The sequence below is a fragment of the Pelophylax lessonae genome, assembly GCF_965119305.1.
Source record: "Pelophylax lessonae genome assembly, chromosome: 7".
NCBI lineage: Eukaryota > Metazoa > Chordata > Amphibia > Anura > Ranidae > Pelophylax > Pelophylax lessonae.
In genome coordinates, this window is record NC_138774.1 from 211,706,880 (window position 1) to 211,729,050 (window position 22,171).

General features: G+C 42.7%; 1 protein-coding gene across 1 annotated transcript in view; it reads left to right on the forward strand.

Annotated features, from left to right (window-relative positions):
• Positions 1-22,171, forward strand: part of PNPLA7 (patatin like domain 7, lysophospholipase) — a 733,226-nt gene that overhangs the window by 665,488 nt on the left and 45,567 nt on the right. Inside the window, exons 29-33 of the mRNA XM_082263919.1 lie at positions 21-90; positions 9,464-9,580; positions 12,217-12,365; positions 14,654-14,806; positions 20,624-20,734. Coding sequence (XP_082120045.1) covers positions 21-90; positions 9,464-9,580; positions 12,217-12,365; positions 14,654-14,806; positions 20,624-20,734 — 600 coding nt within the window. The remainder of the gene's footprint in view (positions 1-20; positions 91-9,463; positions 9,581-12,216; positions 12,366-14,653; positions 14,807-20,623; positions 20,735-22,171) is intronic.

The window sequence follows — 22,171 nt, forward strand, 5'->3', positions numbered from 1 at the left end:
CTTGTCCATTGTCTCCATAGGATCTTTGGATTCCCTACTTTAACATCACAACGGACATCACAGCTTCAGCCATGAGAGTGCACACAGACGGTAGGTGATATAGAGCTTTGAGATTTCAAATGAAAAGCTCAACCACAGCCAAAAGTTTTTTTTTTTTTAGTTCTGAATAGTGAAGGAATTAAAACCTCTAAAAGGTTTGTATTGCTGTCAGAGTCCCCATTGGGGATTCTCTTTTCTTTTTTTTTCTGCTGTGTCTGTTGCTGGCACAGGAAGTGATGGAAACCTCTTCCCAGCAGACACAGACAGCAGTAAAAACCTATAAGAGGTTCTTATCCAACACTGGGTGAAAAAGTCTTGGCCAGGCCTCCCTTTTAAAAGATTGTTTATGAAGCTTATCTTTGGTTTATATTTATCACTCCAGTGTGCGTTGAGTGATTAGCATATTATTCAATTGTCTATTCCTTCTTTATTATACAAAAGGCTGGGTATTGATTGCCTTGCAGTATTTTAATTTAACAGACAACCGTAAAAAAAAAAAAAAGGAAAACAGGGAGAGAATTAATTACTGATATGCAGAGGAAATGGTAGCATTGTAACAATTGCAGCAGCGGAAACAAAAGGCAGAGAGAAACTTCATTGTGGAGCAATAAATCGTAGCTGCTATTGGTTAGGATTTGCATATGGATGCATTAAACAGGTCAGCGGCATGGCAACCCAAACTGCAGAGGTAGCAATGGCTTTTCCTGTCATGATTGCTGAGAGGTTGCAGCCTGATGGTGGAAAAAAAAAAACTTTTTATGCGTTCCCCAAGAAGCTTTGGGATGATGTTTTAGAAGAAGGTTTGTGCTCACAGATGGGTTATATGGTGTGGGGCATGGCAGGGTTTTTGTAGCGCTAAAGAGGGTTTGGCTTTGTAAATGCATTGAGCCTTGAAGAATGTATGCTGCTCTGTGTGAGAAATTGATTAATTTAATGTTTTGTGACATTGCAATCAAGCTAGTGTTTAAAGAGACTCCGTCACTAACTTAACTCAATTGCAGGAAAAATCACAGAACAATCACGTGTTTTAGATACTTGTTTTTGCTTTCCATAAATTGAACAAAATGGAGTTTAGTGGCACAGGTAGCAGAATAGCTTTAAACCTGAACTCCAGGCAAATGTAAAAGACATAAATTATTCCAGTTCTGTATGCATTAAAATAGTACTGAGTGAGTACTGAGTGATCAAACACCACTGATCGCTCAGTTCTACCCTCCGCTCTGAGCAGAGAATTGTGACAGTCAGTCAGCTTCTCTCTGCTCAGCCCCTCCAGCACTCACTGGAGCACTGGGCTGTGGAGAAGGCAGGAGAGACTGGCTTAGCCTCTCAGCAGAATGCTGAGAGGCTGAGCCAGCTGCCACTCAAGGCATCTGGGTGGATCCCAACTGTATGGTCAGGATCTTTTTAGAGCCTGGACTGGCTCTGTGCCTTTAGTCTGCTGTCAGCTGAAAACAGCTCACAGGAGTGCACTTAGCTTTGGCTATGCTTCTCCTTTAATATGTCCTTGAATATATTTTTGTAATACAAGCAGTGTGTCTGAATTTGAGCTGGTATCAGCCTTTTGCAGTCCGTGTGTAGAAGAGCTAAGTGGGGGAATGTATAAAGCAGCACTAAAAGCATGCTTAAGAAAAAGAATAGGGTGACGGAGAGATGAGCTTATCATTGTACTGCTTTTCCTTCACCAAGTCACAGGCGGGGGGTGGTTCCATGACAACCTGGGCTCCCAGCAAATGGGTTAAATGCTGCTGGCTGCCATTCAACCTAGAAAACTTGGGACATCTAGTGGTGGGAAAAAGTACTGCAGTGGGCAGCTTTCAATAGAAAGGGGGTATTGCAGAATAAGATTTTCCTTTTTTACTTATTATTATACAGGATTTATATAGCGCCAACAGTTTGCACAGCGCTTAACAACGTTGGGGCAACAGTACAGTTACAATACAATTCGATACAGGAGGAATCAGAGGACCCTGCTCCTTAGAGCTATCTTTTACTTGACTAGTCATTCATTTGCAGCAGTTCTGCTTTGGGTTGAAGCTCCATGTATAGCCTGTGTCTATTATCCAGGAGGTTTCACAGGGATCAAGTTTAGAGGAGCACAAGTACTTGCAGACACCACGTGGTATCGCAGTTTAGCAATATTGTAACCTTAGAAACGTTTTAAGTCAGGTCAGGTTCTTTTTCAGCTATATTTTGGAATGTAGACATCTCTAATGTTACCAGCTATGGAAAAGCTGTTCTTCAATCATTTTGCTGCAGGTAGATGTAGTAATCAGTCATGATTAGTTACATATATGTGATCACCTGCGAAATGCCTCCCCCAGCATCCTGGATTGAATATGGATTGTCTCCTGTGTTTTCCAATCCATACATTCTGTAAATACACCTAGCTGGATGGATAGTTGCATAGATGCCTGTGTGAGTAATCTGGTGATCTCCCCTCCTTTGATGCTGCACATTGTTCAGAGATGAATAAAACATTCCTTGCTTCATGTATCTTGTATTGGTTTAGCTGCCTCTATAAGGAGGCTGACCTCCTACCTGACACTTGGATTATGTCTTCACTGGGCAATGTCATTACACCTTCTCTCCGCTCCAAGTGACTAATACAGATAGTCGGAATTTCTCTCCCCATTAATCCTTTGTTCTGTATCCTCATGCCCACACAATCCCAGTCCTAATTAGACCAAGGGGACAGGGACTAGCTTCAGGACTAGCTTCAGGCTTCCTGACATTGTGCGTTACACAGGTTAGGAAATCCCACTCAGATGGAAATTCCACCTCCCACCTTACAGTCTTCAGTTCAGTAATTACTTATGTCTGTGCACAGAATCTGAAAGATTTATAATTTATACTAAGAAAATATTGCAATTAGGGAGCCCAGCAAGATAGTTACAACAATCTAAGTAACCAAAAACTTCCCCATAAAAATAGGAATTAATAAATTGTTCTAAATGTTCAGGGCCTTGTGTGTATGTGTATATATATATGTGTGTGTGTGTGTGTATACAGTCCCACGCACACTTTTTTTAAGCAAAATATCTGTTCTGGGCCCCCGAACATGTCAGTGTGTCATTGTTTTGGGACCCAAGCTGTCAGCATGCTATTGTTCTGGGACCGCCAAGTGTTAGTGTGTTATTATTCTGAGACTCCCAAGTGTCAGTGCACTATTGTTCTGAGATTTCATACATCCGTGTGTCATCATACTGGGACCCCAAGTTTCAGAGGCAAAGCATCTGCACAAAGGCACACTAAAACTAAAGCCGGCCATACATGGATCAAAATTTGGCCAGGTTAGTAGGGACCAGTGGAATATCAATCCATGTATGTGCACTCTGGTTGTACAAAAGTCGATCCATCAATCAGCTTGTGTACAACCCGCTTGTCAGATTTTTCCTGAACAATTAGTGCCGCAGGCTATAAGCTGGCAACAGTAATCATTGTGTTCTGCCGACAGGGAAGGCTCCCCACTGGCAAAAGACAATAGCGCTGGGGGGGAGGCAAAATTTCATAATGTAAGGCCTGCTTAAGGGTCCATTTCTAGATATTGTTCAGATGATTACTGGGAAACACACACACACTGATACACTCACAGGTTGTTGTAGACCTGGATATAGCTCACTGTATCTAGCTGTTAAGCTATAATTGACCAGTAGTTGAATGCGGGTCCAAAAGTTGGTCTTGCACAGGGGCCCCTTGTTTGCTCTATGTGCCATTGGTGTGTCATTGTTCTGGGACCCCATGGGGGAGGGATTTACTAAAACTGGAGCATGCAAAATCTGGTCCAACGGTGCATAGTAACCCATAAGCTTCCAGGGATTTTTGCCAAAGCTTAATTGAACAAGCTAAAGGTAAAAACTGGCTACCATGCATAGCTGCACCAGTTTGAGTGCTCCCCTCCATTATCATTATTCTAGGACTTCAATTGTTAGCTCTGTCTAAACCCAATTATTCGTGTACCTTTTCACTTAAGACTAGTACACACCATTTGTTTTTTTGTTGAACGAAAATAACTTGACCGCTCCGTAGTACTAACAATCCAATGTTCGTACAGCGATCTCTCTCCCCCCCCCCCCCCCCCCCCCTGCTGAGCTGTTGTGTTCTGACAGGGGGATGCCCCCCTACCAGAACACTCTGGTCAGCACTCTCTGCCATTAGCTGAGAGTGCTGATCAGGAGTTGGTCAGCTGCTGGTTTTTCAGCATGTATGTCAGACAGAAGCTGGCTGCCATAGACACAGGCCGAATGTCAGCCATTTTTTTTTATTGAACCGCCAGGTGTTGCCAGACATTCGGCCCATGTCTTCTAGGCTTTAGTGTTGCTCGGGGACCCCAAGCATCATTGTTACATTTCTAGGAGCCCCTTCTCAGTTTTGAGTGTGATTTGTGATCATGTAAAGTATGCATTTCCTAGTAAAAGAATAGAAGAACAGAATAAGGGTCTGAATTGGTGATCCCATTATATTGTTTCTGCATATCTCAGGATGGATCATTTGAAAGGCTGTAAATCTTTACAAGTATACATACAGAGTATCTCACAATTGTGGGTACACCCCTAACATTTTTTATAAATATTTTATTATATCTTATGTGACAACACTGAAGAAATTACACTTTGTACAATGTTAAGTAGTGAGTTTACAGCTTGTATAACAGTGTAAATTTGCTGTCCCCTCAAAATAACTTAACACACAGCCATTAATGTCTAAACTGCTAAAAGTGAGTACACCCCTAAGTAAAAATGTCTGAATTGGGCCCAATTAGCCATTTTTCCTCCTGGTGTCATGTGACTCATTAGTGTTACAAGGTCTCAGGTGTGAATTGGGAGCAGGTGCGTTAAATTTGGTGTTATTGCTCTCACTCTCTCATACTGGTCACTGGGAAGTTCAACACGGCACCTCATGGCAAAGAACTCTCTGAGGATCTGAAAAAAAGAATTGTTGCTACATAAAAATGACCTAGGCCACATGTGTCAAACACAAAGCCCGCAGGCCAAATCTGGCCCTCCAGGCCATTTAATGTGGCCCTCGCACCCAGAGGGAGGGGTGGAAGTGAGATGTGAACAGCCTGCAAAATAGCCGATTCTTACACACTGTGCATAGCACACCCCTGTACATGGCATTTTTCTGAACCCTGCACTCTGTACACATTGCACTCTGCATGTAGTGCACCCCTGAACTCTGCACTCTGTACATCTGGTCATCCCTGAACTCTGCACATAATGCACTCCTGGTATTTATTGCCCCTTTAAGATCCTCCCACTGTGTAATTTGGGCACACCCATTGTTTGATGGGGTTCGGTTAGGGAGTTCCTGCACCAATTCCCTAAAAAAAAAAAAAAAAGCCCTGTATATATTTATATAGTCTTACAAATACAGCTGGCCCTTTGATGACAACCACAATGCTGATGCGGCCCACAATGAAATTGAGTTTGACACCCCTGGCCTAGGCTATAAGAAGATTGCCAAGTCCCTGATACTGAGCTGCAGCACGATGGCCAAGACCATACAGCAGTTTAACAGGACAGTTTCCACTCAGAACAGGCCTCGCCATGGTCGACCAAAGAAGTTGAGTACATGTGCTCAGTGTGATATCAAGAGGTTGTCTTTGGGAAATAGATGTATGACTGCTGCCAGCATTGCTGCAGAGGTTGAAGGGGCTGGGGGGGGTCAGCCTGTCAGTGCTCAGACCATATGCCGCACACTGCATCAAATTGGTCTGCATGGCTGTTGTCCCAGAAGGAAGCCTCTTGTAAAGATGATGCACAAGAAAGCCCGCAAACAGTTTGCTGAAGACAACATGAATTACTGGAACCATTTCTTGTGGTCTGATGAGCCCAAGATAAACTTATTTGGTTCAGATGGTGTGAAACATGTGTGGCGGCAATCAGGTGAGGAGTACAAAGATAAGTGTGTCTTGCCTACAGTCAGGCATGGTGGTGGGAGTGTCATGGTCTGGGGCTTCATGAGTGCCGCCGGCACTGGGGAGCCACAGTTCATTGAGGGAACCATGAATGCCAACATGTACTATGACATACTGAAGCAGAGCATGATCCCCTTCCTTTGGAGACTAGGCCACAGGGAAGTATTCCAACATGATAACGACTCCAATCACACCTCCAAGACGAAAACTGCCTTGCTAAAGAAGCTGAGGGTAAAGGTGATGGACTGGCCAAGCATGTCTCCAGACCTAAACCCTACTGAGCATCTGTGGGGCATCCTCAAACGGAAGGTGGAGGAGCACAAGTTCTCTAACATCCTGCAGCTCTGTGATGTCGTCATGGAGAAGTGGAAGAGGACTCCAGTGGCAACCTATGAAGCTCTGATGAACTCCATGCCCAAGAGGTTTAAGGCAGTGCTGGAAAATAATGGTGGCCACACAAAATATTGACACTTTGGGCCCAGTTTGGACTTTTTCACTTAGGGGTGTACTCACTTTTGATCCCAGCAGTTTAGACAATAATGGCTGTGTGCTGAGTTATTTTGAGGGGGCAGCAAATTTACACTGTTATACAAGCTGTACACTGACTACTTTACATTGTAGCAAAGTGTCATTTCTTCAGTGTTGTCACATGAAAAGGTATAATAATCTATAAAATGTACAATTTTCAGAGACATTGTGTGAAGTGTTCTTGCCGCCACCGGTAGTCTTCAGCTGGAGTGGACGGAGTAACTTTTTTGTGTGTGGGAGTGGCAGCAGTGGATGTGGTGTGTGTAAGTGTGATGTGTAAAGCCCCGTACACACGTAGCGATTGTCGGCCGCCGAACGATCGGCCGATTGTCGGCTTGTTAGTATGATGCTTCCAACAACCGACTCCGACTTTTCGGCCGAACAGAATCGGGTGTGCAGGCATTAAAATTTTTGTTGGCCAACACCAGAACGGCCGATTGTTCGCCAGTCAGTACAGAATTTGGCCGACAAACAGCAGATTTGCAAGACTAGGCATGCTCAGAAAAGAAAAAAAGACACGGAAAGTTAACCATCACATGACATCACTTCTGCAGTCGGCTGTTGTTGGCCAACAAAATTCGTGTGCAGTCTTTAGCACTTTTCAGCCGACAGGACAGCACCGGACAAAAGACGGCCGATCGTTCGGCCGACATTAGGTACGTGTGTACGGGGCTTTAGTGTGTTGTGTGTGTTTCCAACTGCCACAATTTAACTGCTGCCACTCCCACACACACACACACCACACACAAATGGTCACGTTTTGAACATTGAGGAACATTCCACCATTCATTCTTATGGAGCAACTTACCAAAGTTGGCGATGCCCATCTTCATACGGCTCTAGTGTAAAAGCTCAAAATCTCACAGCTTAGAGACTTATACCGTAGGAATCACAAGACCCAGCCAACATTTTCCTGTATAGTATGTCTAAGAAACATTAAAACTGAAGGCACAGTCACAGGTTAGAAAATGGTCTTGAAATTTGAGATGGTTTGAGTGCAGTTTCAATGAATGTTAATGGACGGCATGAGTTGGAAACAAACGGTCATAGTGTAAAAACTATTAGGGCTATGGCTTAGATGTGGACATGTTAAGTGGCAACAGGGTTAGGTGAACGTTTTGATGTAACATTTGTGTAGGTGGCCTTAAAAATCAGGGAGTGGCAGCAGTTTAGAAATTGTGGCAAGATTTCTTTGCTCACCCTCTTAACTCGTTTCAGGCTCCACTGTAGTTTTGAACATTCTGCCATTCATTCCTATGGGGCCAATTTCGCCACAAAAACAACAATATTTTGCAAACCATTTGGCAATAACTTCCAAAAAGTAAAAGCAACACGAACGGGAACGATCCGCTCATTTCAGTATATTACTTGTCTATGTAGTGTAAAAACTGTGGGAGTAGTTAGGGTGCCAAATTTTCCCATAGGCTTTCACTATAATAAAAATTATATATATGTGAAAGAATAGGAAGTGTACTTGACTAAGTGTACTAGGCAAGAACACTTAAATACGTTACAAAATGTGAGGGGTGTACTCACTTTTGTGAGATACTGGATGACGGTTACGCATGAAATAAGAAATTTGTTAGTGATTTATGTCCTATAGCTGTTGTGGCAGCCTGCAGTGCTGTCTCCATGAGGTATCCACAATGGGATAATGACTGATAGCATTAGCAGCACATGATAAGTGGATAGTGACAAGCTTTGGTGGTGATATTAGCAGGAGACAGAAAAGACCCATGGATCTAATGTGATGAGTCGGAACAAAAAAAGTCCTGGCATATTATTGCACAGAATGCACAAGAAGGAGCAGATAACCTAGTTGTTACATAGTTAAGTGGGGTACACACTAGTAGAAAATCTGCGGAAAATTCCCGTCCAAGGTAAAATCGTATGATTTTCGGCTAGTGTGTACACAACTTTCAGCAGCCAATGCCGACATTTTCAACGAAAAAAAACGGAGGGACAAACACCAAAATTTTTATCCTTCGTCCCCAGCACGACCAATTTTCATTTAATGTGTATGCGGATACGAAAGACCGCGCATGATCTGAAGTTGCTGACGACCCGGAAGTCTAGGTACAAACGTCCCAAAAAAAAATCGGACGAGAAATTTCGTGAACATTATGCTTTGCTAACTAAAAACGGTTATGACCGCTGAGCATGAGAGAGAAAGATTGGAGGATATTTCGTCCAATTTTGGTCCAGTGTGTATGAACCTTTAGTCAGGTTGAAAAAAGACACAAGTCCATCTGGCTTGAGACTTGAGAGATTTCCTTATAACTTGCACTTGTTGGGATTGTGTTCCCAAATCAGAAACACTTAACCTTTTATGACATAATCCTATACTCCGTGTGTCGGTTTATTGAACTCTACAGCAGTCTCTTGGGTCCTCAGAAATGTTCACTTCTCATGCATTATCAGGCAACACTGTGAAAAACTGCTTCCAGTTTGTAGTGGGCAGCACCTAATTCCCTACAGTAGATTGAACCTCTGACCCCTACCTGAAGACCATAATAAAAGTGTTGCTTGGTCACAGCTGGATTCCCTGGATGTTCATTCTTCATTATTGGAGATCTGTGGAGGGATTGGGACACCATCATTTGGCTTTGTAATGGCTTAATTCGGGAGTTCTCCCCATCACAGTTCCTGAAAGATAAGATTATCAAATCCATTCAAAATGTTCAGTGCAGAGTGGTCTTTAGCAAGTTGAATGACTTGCTGGCTTCCCACTTGTATTTGGGACTTATCTGTAGGTATTCAGTATGGTTACTAAAATTTTAAGAAATAGAAGCAAAAAGTGCCAATTGGTTTTGTGCAAGGTATTTGAGGTGAATGACGAGTAAGCAGGCCAGCAATTTAAGTCTGATACCAGAAGTGGATGGTGCAATCTTATTGGGGTTTATATGGCCTTTTCATTTGAATTACCTTATAGACTGATTCCTAGTAATTGGACTAATATGAGTTGATTTCTCTTTGCAGGGAGTTTGTGGCGATATGTCCGTGCTAGCATGTCTCTCTCAGGCTACATGCCACCTCTTTGCGACCCCAAGGATGGACACCTACTGATGGACGGGGGATATATCAACAATCTCCCAGGTACACAGTTTCAAGGAGTGTTTAGAGTTGGTCACCGGAAGTGCTTCTAAATGATAGCTAGCTCTGTTTTCTTAAGCCCTAAGTTTAGTTAAAAATAAAAACACATAATAAGAACATAACTTACATTTAGGATGATGTGTCCCTTGTGTTAAAGCCACCATAAATTCCTTTTTTTTTTTTTTTTTTTTTTATAACAAACATAGCAGCCCTGATTCTCCTGTTCTTGGGTCCTCCAACTGTGCTCCTGGCTCCCCCCCCCCTCTTCAACTGTGCCCCTGACTCCCCCCTCCCACCAAGTGCCCCCATAGCAAGCCACATGCTCTGGGGGCACTCGTGTGTGCTCGATCCCAGCCCCACTCTGTGTTTCCATTGATACACAGAGCGCAGCTTGGCCCCGCTCCCTCCCTCCTATTTTTGTTAACTACACCTTGGCTTTAAAGTACATCTAACAAACCTACATAAAGTCCAGGCACCTGGCCACTATAATCTGCAAAGCTATGACACTTTCTTGTGCTGTTTAAAGCTCTCCTGCACCCTGCTGTTGGCTCATATTAGGGGGGTAAACTTTACTGACCAATAGTATATGGCAAAAGTGAGGAAAGCCTACATACCTACAAAGTGTGGAAACCGCAAATTAAAGGGTTCTGGTGTTGGCTTTTTCTGGGTGCACAGGAAAGGATATCTGTACTGAGGACATAAAAAACTGCCATTGCTGACACCCCTTTAACCACTTAAGCCCCGGAGGATTTGGCTGCTCAAAGACCAGGGCCTATTTTTCGATTCGGCACTGCGTGACTTTAACGGACAATTGCGCAGTCGTGCGACGCTGTACCCAAATTAAATTGATGTCTTTTTTTTCCCCACAAACAGAGCTTTCTTTTGGTGGTATTTGATCACCTGTGCGATTTTTACTTTGTGGCTATAAACAAAAAAAAGAGCGACAATTTTGAAAAAATAACAATATTTTTAAAAAAATTTTATATGAAATTCCCAATAAAAAAATGTAAAAATTTAAAATTTTTTAACATTTTAGGCCAATTTGTTTTCTGATACATATTTTTGGTAAACAAAAATTGCAATAAACGTATTTTGATTGGTTTGCGCAAAAGTTATTGCGTTTACTAACTACGGGAAAGATTTATGTCATTTTTATTGTTTTTTTTTTTTTTTAACTAGTAATGGCGGCAATCTGTGATTTTTTTTTTTTTTTTTTTTGCGGGAATGCAACATTGCGGCAGACGGGACCCTTGACTGACATTTTTGACACTTTTGGGAGTACCAGTGACATGACTACAGTAATCAGTGCTATAAATATGCACTGTTACTGTAAACATGATACTGGCAGGGGAGGGGTTAACTTTATTGGTGATCAGTGGGTTAAATGTATCCCTAGGGGCGTGATTCTAACTGTGGGGGGCGTGGCTTGTGATGTAACCACAGAGACATACGATCCTACATAGCATGATCGTATGATCTCTGCAGTTACATCAGGGAGAATGACAGACGGCTTTGTTTACATCAGCCGCCTGCCTTTCTCCCTCTCCAGTGGCCAGGGGACATCGGAGCCGCCGGTCACTCACGCGGGGATGTCAGGGAGCAACTAAATGTCATGGAAGCAGTGTTCAGTAAATGCTAACTTGTTATAAAGATATCAAACAAGTACTGAAAATGTTACATATTAAATCAGTTCATAAACTTGAACATAACATGAAAATCAAGTTAAGCACAAACCTTACAGTTTTCGTTTAAAGTGTTACTAAACCCAGGAGCGTGCATTCCCTATACAGTCTCCCACAATACACAGAACATGGAAATGCAATTATTTTAGTAAATATAAACTGCTAAATACCTTTTCTCATCAGCAGTATATAGCAGTCTTGTGACTTCTATGAGTATCTGGTTAAAGCTTGTAGGAGGAGTTTTCATACTGCACTGACAGTCCTTTAAGCATGCAGGACCCCTGACTCTCTATGTGGACAGTGCGGATTGCCCTGTGCTGATCACATGCACCCTCCCAAGAAAGGGAAAAAAACTCTGTAGCAATACACACCAAACTGAGCATTTGCAGCCTGTCCCCTGGCTCTGTATTATCAGGAAATATATTGGGGATAGTGGGAGGATCAGAGAAGACAGGATCAAACAGCCTTTTTACACAATGCAGAGGATTAACCCCTTAGGTTCCACAGTGAGTATAACAAGCATGCCTTACTGCATATACAGACTGATTTTACTGTTGTGTATTTAGTAAAGCTTTAAACATGAGCATTCATTTTTAGTATTCAAAATTGTCCTTGTAGTTGACAGCATTCTCACAATAATTATTCTGTCACTTTTCCTTCAAATTAACTGTCAGTATGTTTTGTCTTCATTAAAACGTGTTGTGCAGTGCAATAAGGGGAGTGACAAGATCCTTTCATTAAACAGATTTATATGGCTATAACACTGTACTATATCATCTCTGGTGCAGAGCAGAGTCTTTATTGGGCCACTCAGCTGATATCTGTTGCTTCGGGCCAGTTGGAGTCTCTGGTTCCCCAAAGTAAAAAAGCTACAGAGCGCCTAGCTGTAGTATTAGAGTGAGAGGTTACCATTTAAATTACTTGTTACCTACTCATTCTCTTTTGGAATTCCAATAGCTGATGTAGCCCGCTCCATAGGTGCGAAGGTGGTTTTAGCCATTGATGTGGGCAGCAGGGATGAGACCAACCTGACTAACTACGGAGACGCCCTGTCTGGCTGGTGGTTGCTGTGGAAGAGGTGGAATCCGCTGTCAGAAAAAATCAAGGTGAGCTTTCTCAGGTTATGGCGGTAATCAGACTAGCGTTTCTTCCAAGGGGAGATGTGCGGACTCCGTGCTGTGACTGTCAAGTGATGCGAAAAGCTCAGAGCAACCATGCGTTCACTTGGATTGAACAAGAATAGATTTTCTTGTTCAGGGCATTAACCGCTTTGGAAGTGAATTAAAGTTGTTGTTTAACCAGTTAATTAAATGGGAAGCCCCACTTCTAATACATAAAATTTTATATCACATCTATTTCAGCTGGAGCAGGATTTGAAACTGCTTCTTTTACACATGTTGATAATACAGAAAATAACAGCCTAAAGTGGTTGTAAACCCTTACCTATACTCAGAGAAATGACTGGCCTCAGGTGATACATGGAGGTGAAACAAATCCTCCTATATGGGTTGTACCTGTTTATTTGCCCTGTACAACCTTGAAAATCTCAAGAGATTAAAAGGATTTTTCACAGACAACAAAGCAGGGGGTAGAGAGCTGCGGTTACAAACTGTACAAGAGCTCTGAGAGCTGCATGGAGGGAAGGGACACACACCCCATTCACATATCACACAGGGACAGAGCTGAGGCTGTCAATTACAGATTGATCCCTCCTCTGTCACCTTTTTTTTCATTTGGTGTCAGGAAAATGTGTCCGAAGTCATTCATGCTGATAGCAGAGGAACTAGACAACCGAGAAATAACACTATAGAAATATGTGTTTTGTTCAGATTTTGTGTCTGAGGTTTACAACCACTTTAAGATAGATTTAGTTGTCTTTATGATCTGGTTTTAAAAACAATGTAAACATATATTATATTTAGAAAGGTAAATATGAAATATTGCTGCTGAATGATATGTATTGTAAAAATGCAACCAGTAGGGACAGCTCTAGCCTCATTTTTTACATTTACCTTTCTAGTTTTATCTGTTCTGTTGAAATTGAAACGGTGTACAGTGCTCAATAGCTCAAAATTAAATATGTACAATGAATCAGAGAAATGACCACCTTTCCTGCCTTTTCAGACAGCTCTCTGCTCAAAGTGAGAGCCTAAAGGTAAACAGCTTTGCTATGCTTTCTCTTTAGAAAACCCACAGTGCTCTGTTTGTCTTAAGTGCACCAGGTCTGGCACACAGCTGTCTTGCATGATTAGAATTGACAAAGATTTAGAATAATGTCCAGTTATTCTGGTGATCCATGCACACTCACCACACAGGGCAGCAAGGTGACAGACCTACAGTGCAGATCAGCTTAGTCAGGGACTCAGCCTCCCAAACTGAACCATGAAGGACCCGCAAAACACAGATGAGGTCATCTGTGTTCTCTCCACTCCTTTAAAAAAATACTAGTTGCGTCAGAAATGACGGACCATGCCACTAGCATATAAGTGGGTTGAGAATTTTTATTTCTAAACTAAAGGCAGAAGGTTTTTTATTTTATCTTAATGCATACTATGCTTTAAGATAAAAAACCTTCAGTGTGCAGCAGCCCCACTAATACTAACCTGAGCCCATCTTGATCCAGCGATGTTGTATGAGTACCTCGGCCATCTGGGACTCTCCCTCCTGATTGGCTGAGACACTGCAACGGCAACATTGTCTCCCACTGCTGTCAATCAAAGTCAGTTTGGCATTGAATAGAGAAAGGGGGCAGGGCCAAGCTGCTTGCTATAGGGGCACTCGACGGGAGGGAGGGTCCAAGAGCTCCGACACGGGACCCGACAAGAGGAGGATCCAGGCTGCTCTGTGCAAAACCAACTACACAGGGCAGGTAAGTATAACATGTTTGGTATTTTTAAAGAAAAAAAAGACTTTAGAATCATTTTAAGCTGGCCATAGATGGATCAAAATTCAGCCAGTTCAGCAGGGATTCGCTGAATTCAGATATGTGTGTGGCCATCCATGTCTGACAGAATTCAATCAATAGACTGCCTTCTGTCAAACAGAAATGTTAGAAAACTATTGTTGATCTGCGGATGCAGCCAATACAATGCTTCGCTTGTGTGGATGGAATAATCTGTTTGTTTTTTGGCTAGCCTGCTGGCTAAATGAAAATAAATGTCCTACCTGTGGCCTGCTTTACAGTACTATGGGAATAAATATAAATGTTCAAACACACATCCATGACTGTAATGTGAAGATAATTTCACCTTCACAGGATTGTGGATGTGCACGTGGAAGGATCTGTTTTGGGGGTTTGCCTGAGATGTCTAAAAAATGCATGTAATACCTTGCTAAAGTAATTTCTGTTGCATCTGTTTATGTAAGCTCATTAATGCTGTCCATCCCCCTGCAGGTGCTGAACATGGCAGAGATCCAGACCCGGTTGGCATATGTGTGTTGTGTGCGGCAGCTGGAGATGGTGAAGAATAGTGAGTACTGCGAGTACATTCGACCACCAATTGACAGATATGGCACGCTGGAATTCGGCAAGTTTGATGAGATTTGTGTAAGTATCTCTGCATTCATATGTAGGACACATGTAGCAAAGCTAACTTTTATAAGATTATGTAATCTTCTAAAGCAGCACTGGGGTTGCATTATATTACTGTTGCTGACCTAGTTGTCCCTTCCAAGGCTAGTCCACTTAAAAAGTAATAACTCGATGTTGAATCACCCAGATGGTTGTGGCCCCACCCACCTACTGTGGCCATTACCAGAGGGTCATTCTCTACCTTTTTGACTGTTTTTTTTTAATTTATTCAAAAGTAACATGGATTGCTGGCATCACCTTCTAAAAGCTCTTTTTCTCTGCCTGGCATGCTGATTTAGTGACTTCACTACTTTCTTAGCCACTAGCTAAGAACATACAGTATATGCAGATCAGATTTGACTTGACTGGATTTCTAGATCTGTCTGTTTGTTCCAAATTAGTGTCCCAAAGTATTAAAGCCAGCAACAACCAGGCAGCTAGCATTTTCTAAAGAATTTTAGTTATGAGAGCCTCAGTATTCTTCTCAATACAGGTCACCTTTAATGAGAGAGCATCTTCAGAGTACACCTCTCCTGATAATAAGGGCTTCCAGGTCTGCTTTCTTTTTCTAAAAATAATAATTGCCTGCCAATCATGTTGATGCATTGGTTTTATATGAGAAGTGCCGAAATAAAATAAAAAAACATACATACCTACCTAAATGGCTGACTTCCACCAAGAACTGAGCAGTCAAAGACCGCTGATCACTCAGTTCTCAGGTCTGCTGTGAGCACAGAGCTCACTGGTGTGCCAGGCTCTGGAGGGTACAGGAACAGCTGGCTCAGGCTCCCAGCAGCACACTAAGAGGCTGAGCCGGCTACCAGTCAGGAATCTGGGGGTATAACTGACATTATTTGGGGGGATCCCTGCAGAGCCTGGACCAGCCCTGTGATGTCAGTTGAATCTAGGTCACAGGAGTTCAGAACTACAGTATCTCACAGAAGTGAGTACACCCCTCACATTTTTGTAAACATTTTATTATATATTTTCATGTGACAACACTGAAGAAATGACACTTTGCTACAATGCAAAGTAGTGAGTGTACAGCTTGTATAACAGTGTAAATTTGCTGTCCCCTCAAAATAACTCAATACACAGCCATTAATTTCTAAACTGCTGGCAACAAAAGTAAGTACACTCCTAAAAGAAAATGTCCAAATTGGGCCCAAAGTGTCAATATTTTGTGTGGACACCATTATTTTCCAGCACTGCCTTAACCCTCTTGGGCATGGAGTTCACCAGAGCTTCACAGGTTGCCACTGGAGTCGTCTTCCACTCCTCCATGACGACATCACGGTGCTGGTGGATATTGGAGACCTTGCACTCCTCCACCTTCCGTTTGAAGATGCCCCACAGATGTTAAATAGCGTTTAGGTCTGGAGACATGCTTGGCCGGTCCATCACCTTTACCCTCAGCTTCTTTAGCAAGGCAGTGGTCATCTTGGAGGTGTGTTTGGGTGGTTATCATGTTGGAATACTGCCCTGCGACCCAGTCTCGGAAGGGAGGGGATCATACTCTGCTTCAGTATGTCACAGTACATGTTGGCATTCATGGTTCCGTCAATGAACTGTAGCTCCCCAGGGTCAGCAGCACTCATGCAGCCCTAGACCATGACACTCCCACCACCATGCTTGACTGTAGGCAAGACACACTTGTTTTTGTACTCCTCACCTGGTTGCCGCCACACACGCTTGACACCATCTGAACCAAATATGTTTATCTTGGTCTCATCAGGCCATAGGACATGGTTCCAGTAATCCATGTCCTTAGTCTTCTTTAGAAGAGGCTTCCTTCTGGGACGACAGCCATGCAGACCAATTTGATGCCGTGTGTGCGGCGTATGGTCTGAGCACTGACAGGCTGACCCACACCCCTCCAACCTCTGCAGCAATGCTGGCAGCACTCATACATCTATTTCCCAAAGACAACCTCTGGATATGATGCTGAGCATGTGCACTCAACTTCTTTGGTTGACAATGGCGAGGCCTGTTCTGAGTGGAACCTGTCCTGTTAAACCGCTGCATGGTCTTGGCCACTGTGATGCAGCTCAGTTTTAGGGTATTGGCAATCTTCTTCTAGCCTAGGCCATCTTTATGTAGAGCAACAATTCTTTTTTTTTTTTCCAGATCCTCAGAGAGTTCTTTGTCATGAGGTGCCATGTTGAACTTCCAGTGACCAGTATGAGAGAGTGAGAGCAATAACACCAAATTTAACACACCTGCTCCCCATTCACACCTGAGACCTTGTAACACTAAGGAGTCGCATGACAACGGGGAGGGAAATTAGCTAATTGGGCCCAATTTGGACATTTTCACTTAGGGGTGTACTCACTTTTGTTGCTAGCGGTTTAGACATTAATGGCTGTGTGTTGAGTTATTTTGAGGGGACAGCAAATTTACACTGTTATACAAGCTGTACACTCTCTACTTTACATTGTAGCAAAGTGTCATTTCTTCAGTGTTGTCACATGAACACATGAAAAGATATAATAAAATATTTACAAAAATGTGAGGGGTGTACTCACTTTTGTGAGATACTGTAGGTGACCCACAGGAGAAGTATAGCCAAAAGAGCTTTGGCCACACTTCTCCTTTTTTATTGTTACAGTCCCTGACCCAGAACAGGTATAGTTCAACAGGAGGTGGATTACTGCTCATGTGTGGATTTAGTCGGGGATCAATCCCAGGTGCGCGCCCCCGTCTCATCACCGCATAGACACGAGAAAGAGAAGACTGACCGCACACTTTGAATGGCATCCATAAAAGTCCTTTATTCCATAACACATGACAAACAACACTAGCATATGATACAGTTAACTCGTTTCACACAAAGTGTGCTTAATCATAACTTACAGTGGCTTGAAAAAGTATTTATACCCCTTGAAATTTTCCACATTTTGTCATGAGACTGTACAGTATATTGTTTTTTATATATCTATAACCTTTTTATTTGTATAGTAAGGACCTAATTAAAGGAACTTTTTCATTTTTTTCATTTTCACCTTAATATTGCATAATATTTCTATTCAGTCTTCTATCCAGCCAGCGGTTGGTTCTTTTCCCATATTTAGCGAGTTTATCCTTCAGCTGTGCTGAAAGAAGCCTGTTTATAGAACTACTTACATCAGTGACTCCATTTAGTGGGCTCAGTGGAAAGGTTCAGTCAGACAAAGGTAGCTTCAATGCAAGCTTCATCTTCTGTGCGGTCTGTTGAGCTAACCCATAGTGCTCCTCCTTTGGCATGTATTGTTTATTTGTCAATCAGAGACACTTGCACAGATACAAAATTAAGGGTCCTTTCACATGGCCGCTCCGTGTGTCCGCAAATCATCCCATCCGTTTGCGGATGATTTGCGGACATAATGTAAGTGAATGGCACTGCGGATGTCAGCGGAATACCATCCGCTGACATCCGATTTTCCTCCTTTCAGTTCTGTTCCGTTTTTTCGAATGGAACAGAACCCCATTTTTTCTTCCGTGTAAAAAACGGAAAGGAAGGAAAATCGGATGTCAGCGGTGTCATCCGCTGACATCCGCAGTGCCATATACTTACATTATGTCCGCATATCATCCGCAAATGGATAGGATGATATGCGGGCACACGGAGCGGATGACAGAAATGTCATCCGCTCCGTGGGAAAAAAAAAAGTCCCGCAGCGGACCTTTCACACGGAGCGGCCGTGTGAAAGGACCCTTACAGTTTGCATTAGTGTAACCTTAGAAAATAAATAAAATGGAATTGATCCAAAACCAGTAGAGAAGAGAAATGTGCATTCGTGATATCAGCTCAACCCCAAGGTCCATCTATTTCCCAGCTCTCTAGAAGCCACAATGCATTTAATAAAAGTACTTTCCTGAAGTGTATGGGATTTGCATTCTTAATGAAAGTTCTGTCATCATTAATACTAGGGGGGGGGCGTGTATTAAGACCTCTTCATTACTGTACTGTGTACTGATATCTCCTCTTATTTCCAAATCCCATTTAGTATAAATTATATTTTGTCCTTGTGCACCCTTCCTCTCCTGTGGCAGCAGTGCTCTCCACGATGGCATCTTGTGACTCGTATAATTCACAGGCGGCAGGGCAAAGCTTGTGGCAGAGCTGTCTAGATTAATTAAAACACTCGCTCTTTGTGATGGGAGGAGTTATATCTCAGAGGCACATATACAAAGCTTTTACAGTGACAGTAAACTCTTGCTGTCACCATAAATCCACCACCACTGATTCCCCAGTGTTAGAAGGTACCTGCTTTTCATCGTATTGTTTTTCCTAGAAATAAGGATGTTTTCTATGTATATCTTAGAGCTGTGATGATTCCTTGCAACAAGGGAAGAGATTATGCAGAAAGATGCATTAATGTTTTAATTGCACCCACAGAAATAGCAATCTGACAAGGTTAACCGTTAGAGGGAAGTGTAGAGTACCTGGCTCTTTTAAAGTGCCTTATTCTTCAATCCATTTACAATTCTATGTTAAAGGTTTCTTTCCTTGTCTACCAGGAGTCCAAGGGGTTCTGTTTTTATAGAAAAGTTGACTTATTTTGCTTTTCTCTATTATCTAGGTCAGAGGTCTCCAAACTTTTTCTAAACAAAGGGCCAGTCCAGTGTACTGTCCTTCGCACTTTAGGGGGGCTAGACTGTCGCCAACATGAGTACAAATTGTCCCAGCATCAGTGGGATTAAACAATCCCCCATCATTGGTATCAGTGGGAGGAATAGTGCCCCATCATTGGTACCACTAAGGAATTGTGCCTCAGCATTGGTATCACTGGGAGTTAAAGTGATACTAAAGTCTCGGGTTTTTTTTTCTTTAAAAATAACATACATGTTATACTTACCATCTCTGTGCAATGATTTGGCACAGAGCAGCCCAAATCCCCCTCTTCTCGGGTCCCTCACTGGCGCTACTGTCCCCTCCCCCCGTCGAATGCCTTTACAGCAAGCAGCTTGCTATGGGGGCACCCGAGTTGAGCCACTGCTCTGTGTGTCCATTGAAACACAGAGCTGCAGTTCGGCCCAGCCCCCTCTCTCTCCTCATTGGCTCACTGATTTTGACAGCAGTGGGAGCCAATGGCGCCGTGCTGCTATCCCAGCCAATGGGGAGGGAGAGTCCCAGGCAGCCGAGACAATCCTGCAACATTGCTGGATCAAGGTAAGTATGAGGGGGGGGCTGCTGAACACAGAAGGTTTTTTTTATCTTAATGCAGTGATGGCGAACCTTGGCACCCCAGATGTTTTGGAACTACATTTCCCATGATGCACATGTACTGCAGTGTAGGTGAGCATCATGGGAAATGTACGGTAGTTCCAAAACATCTGGGGTGCCAAGGTTCACCATCACTGCCTTAATGCATTAAAATAAAAAACCTTCCGACTTTACCACAACTTTAAGAGTACAAAGCAGACCAAGCTAAAGGGCCATGCTCAGTCATGTCTTACCTCTGCCTTGTAGCTAGCTAAATCTTTTTCCTTCCTCATCACCTACACAATTAGTTTGCATTAATTTGATCTATGAAAGAGATTTAGACTCTATCGCCAGATAATCCATCCACTTTGCTGTCTGTAAAGGCTGCTACCGTTAATCATTATCAGCACCCCTGGAGCGTATCCAGTATATAGCGATAGCTATTTTTAAAGGTTTGGTTTAGGTTGATCACAAATGTGCAGGCCGAGCTGTGTTCCATAGCTGAGCGATTGCCAGGTATTGACCAGTAATTACAGAGTAATGGCATTTAGATGCAGTTCGTAATGCTGAACTCAGTGTTAACCTCTTCTGCTCTCTTTCTGTTGCAGGATGTGGGTTACCAGCATGGAAAAACAGTCTTTAACGTGTGGAGTCGCAGTGGCGTCATTGACAAAATGCTGAAGGACCGCCAAGAAACGTGCAAGTCCAAAACTTCAGATGTAAGTTCTTGATTTTCATTAGTCCTAGGCTATTATTTTGATGTTGCTGTCATCTTTAGCTTCAAGATGAATTAAGCTTAAGGCCCTTTTGAAGCATGGCTATAAACAGTTGGGCAAAAAAGGATCCTGCCAAGGCCAAATACTAAATTTACAAGGGCCTAGATTTAGAGGCAGTACTAGGTGTTCTAAGAAGACAGGAGTGCCTTTTATTTATTCGCTGTAGTTTAAGGTCAACTGTACTTCTGCTCACTTTCCTGGCCTTCCACAATGCCAGTCATTGTTCATCTCCCCGTAGCTTTCCAGTCCCCTCTGCAAAGAGGCAGGAGGTGCCCTAAAAAAAATTTGCCATTTGCAAGCACTTGCACCAAACTAGATACTGTCAAACAGCAGAGCTTGTACTGTGCACTAAAGTTCGGCCATTTGGCGGGAATGACATGGAGGGGGATGAAGCCTAAAACAAACATATTATTTTCCCATGAAGGACACACTTTTGTTTTGGCCCCACCGGTGTTGTAAGTTATGGGGTATTTGTATGTTTCTAAGTATGCCCACAAAATATATTTAGGTTATGTGTATAAATATACTGTATAAATATATATAGTATATAGCTGACGTTTTAGGAAATGTCACTTATATGCTAACTAGGTTCTTGTGATGCTGTACACAAGCATCACCAACCAGCTGCTCACCTTCACTATTGCCAGGAACAAAAACAGGGAGCACTGTATAAGCTGCACTTTGTGAGCATACATCAAGCTGAGGACTATGTGCCTGAGGAGCCAATTGCTAAGTACCAAAGATATTGGGTATCTTGTGAAAAAACTGATTGGTGCGCTAAACTTATGATGTGTCCTGAATCGATAAACTTAAAAGAACATAATCCTGTAACACAATATAACAAAGTGCAAATGCAGTGAACAAATAAATCATATATGTTGAAAAAGTCCAAATAGATTGTCCATCAAAATATAAACAACAACGTGAAAAGTATTGATGTTCCTCGTGAAACTTCTGTGATAATATACAGTGCTGAAAACTCAATTCAATGTGACATCCGCGTGAAACGATCCCCACCACCAGCAGGCTAATCTTCTTACCAGATGTAAATATATAAATAGCGTGGGTATTCCACAGGAACCAAATTTGCATATATTCCCATACACCTTCACCCCGCGTGTGAGCACACTCGAGAGCCTCTTACCAGATGCAAGATGAACTAGGCGTTGGGAATAAACTCTCCATAATCCAGAGTGTAGCTTATTGCCCGACTATCGATCTTAGGGTCCACGGACAGGGTATTGTTCTGTCTCCTTATTAACTCCGCAAATCGCATGTACGAAATGCAAATGGATCGAAAATGGTGCATTACCCCCGATTTATTACGTGAAAATAGGCAATTACACTTACATGTATCCACACTTGTTCTCTGGCATGTAA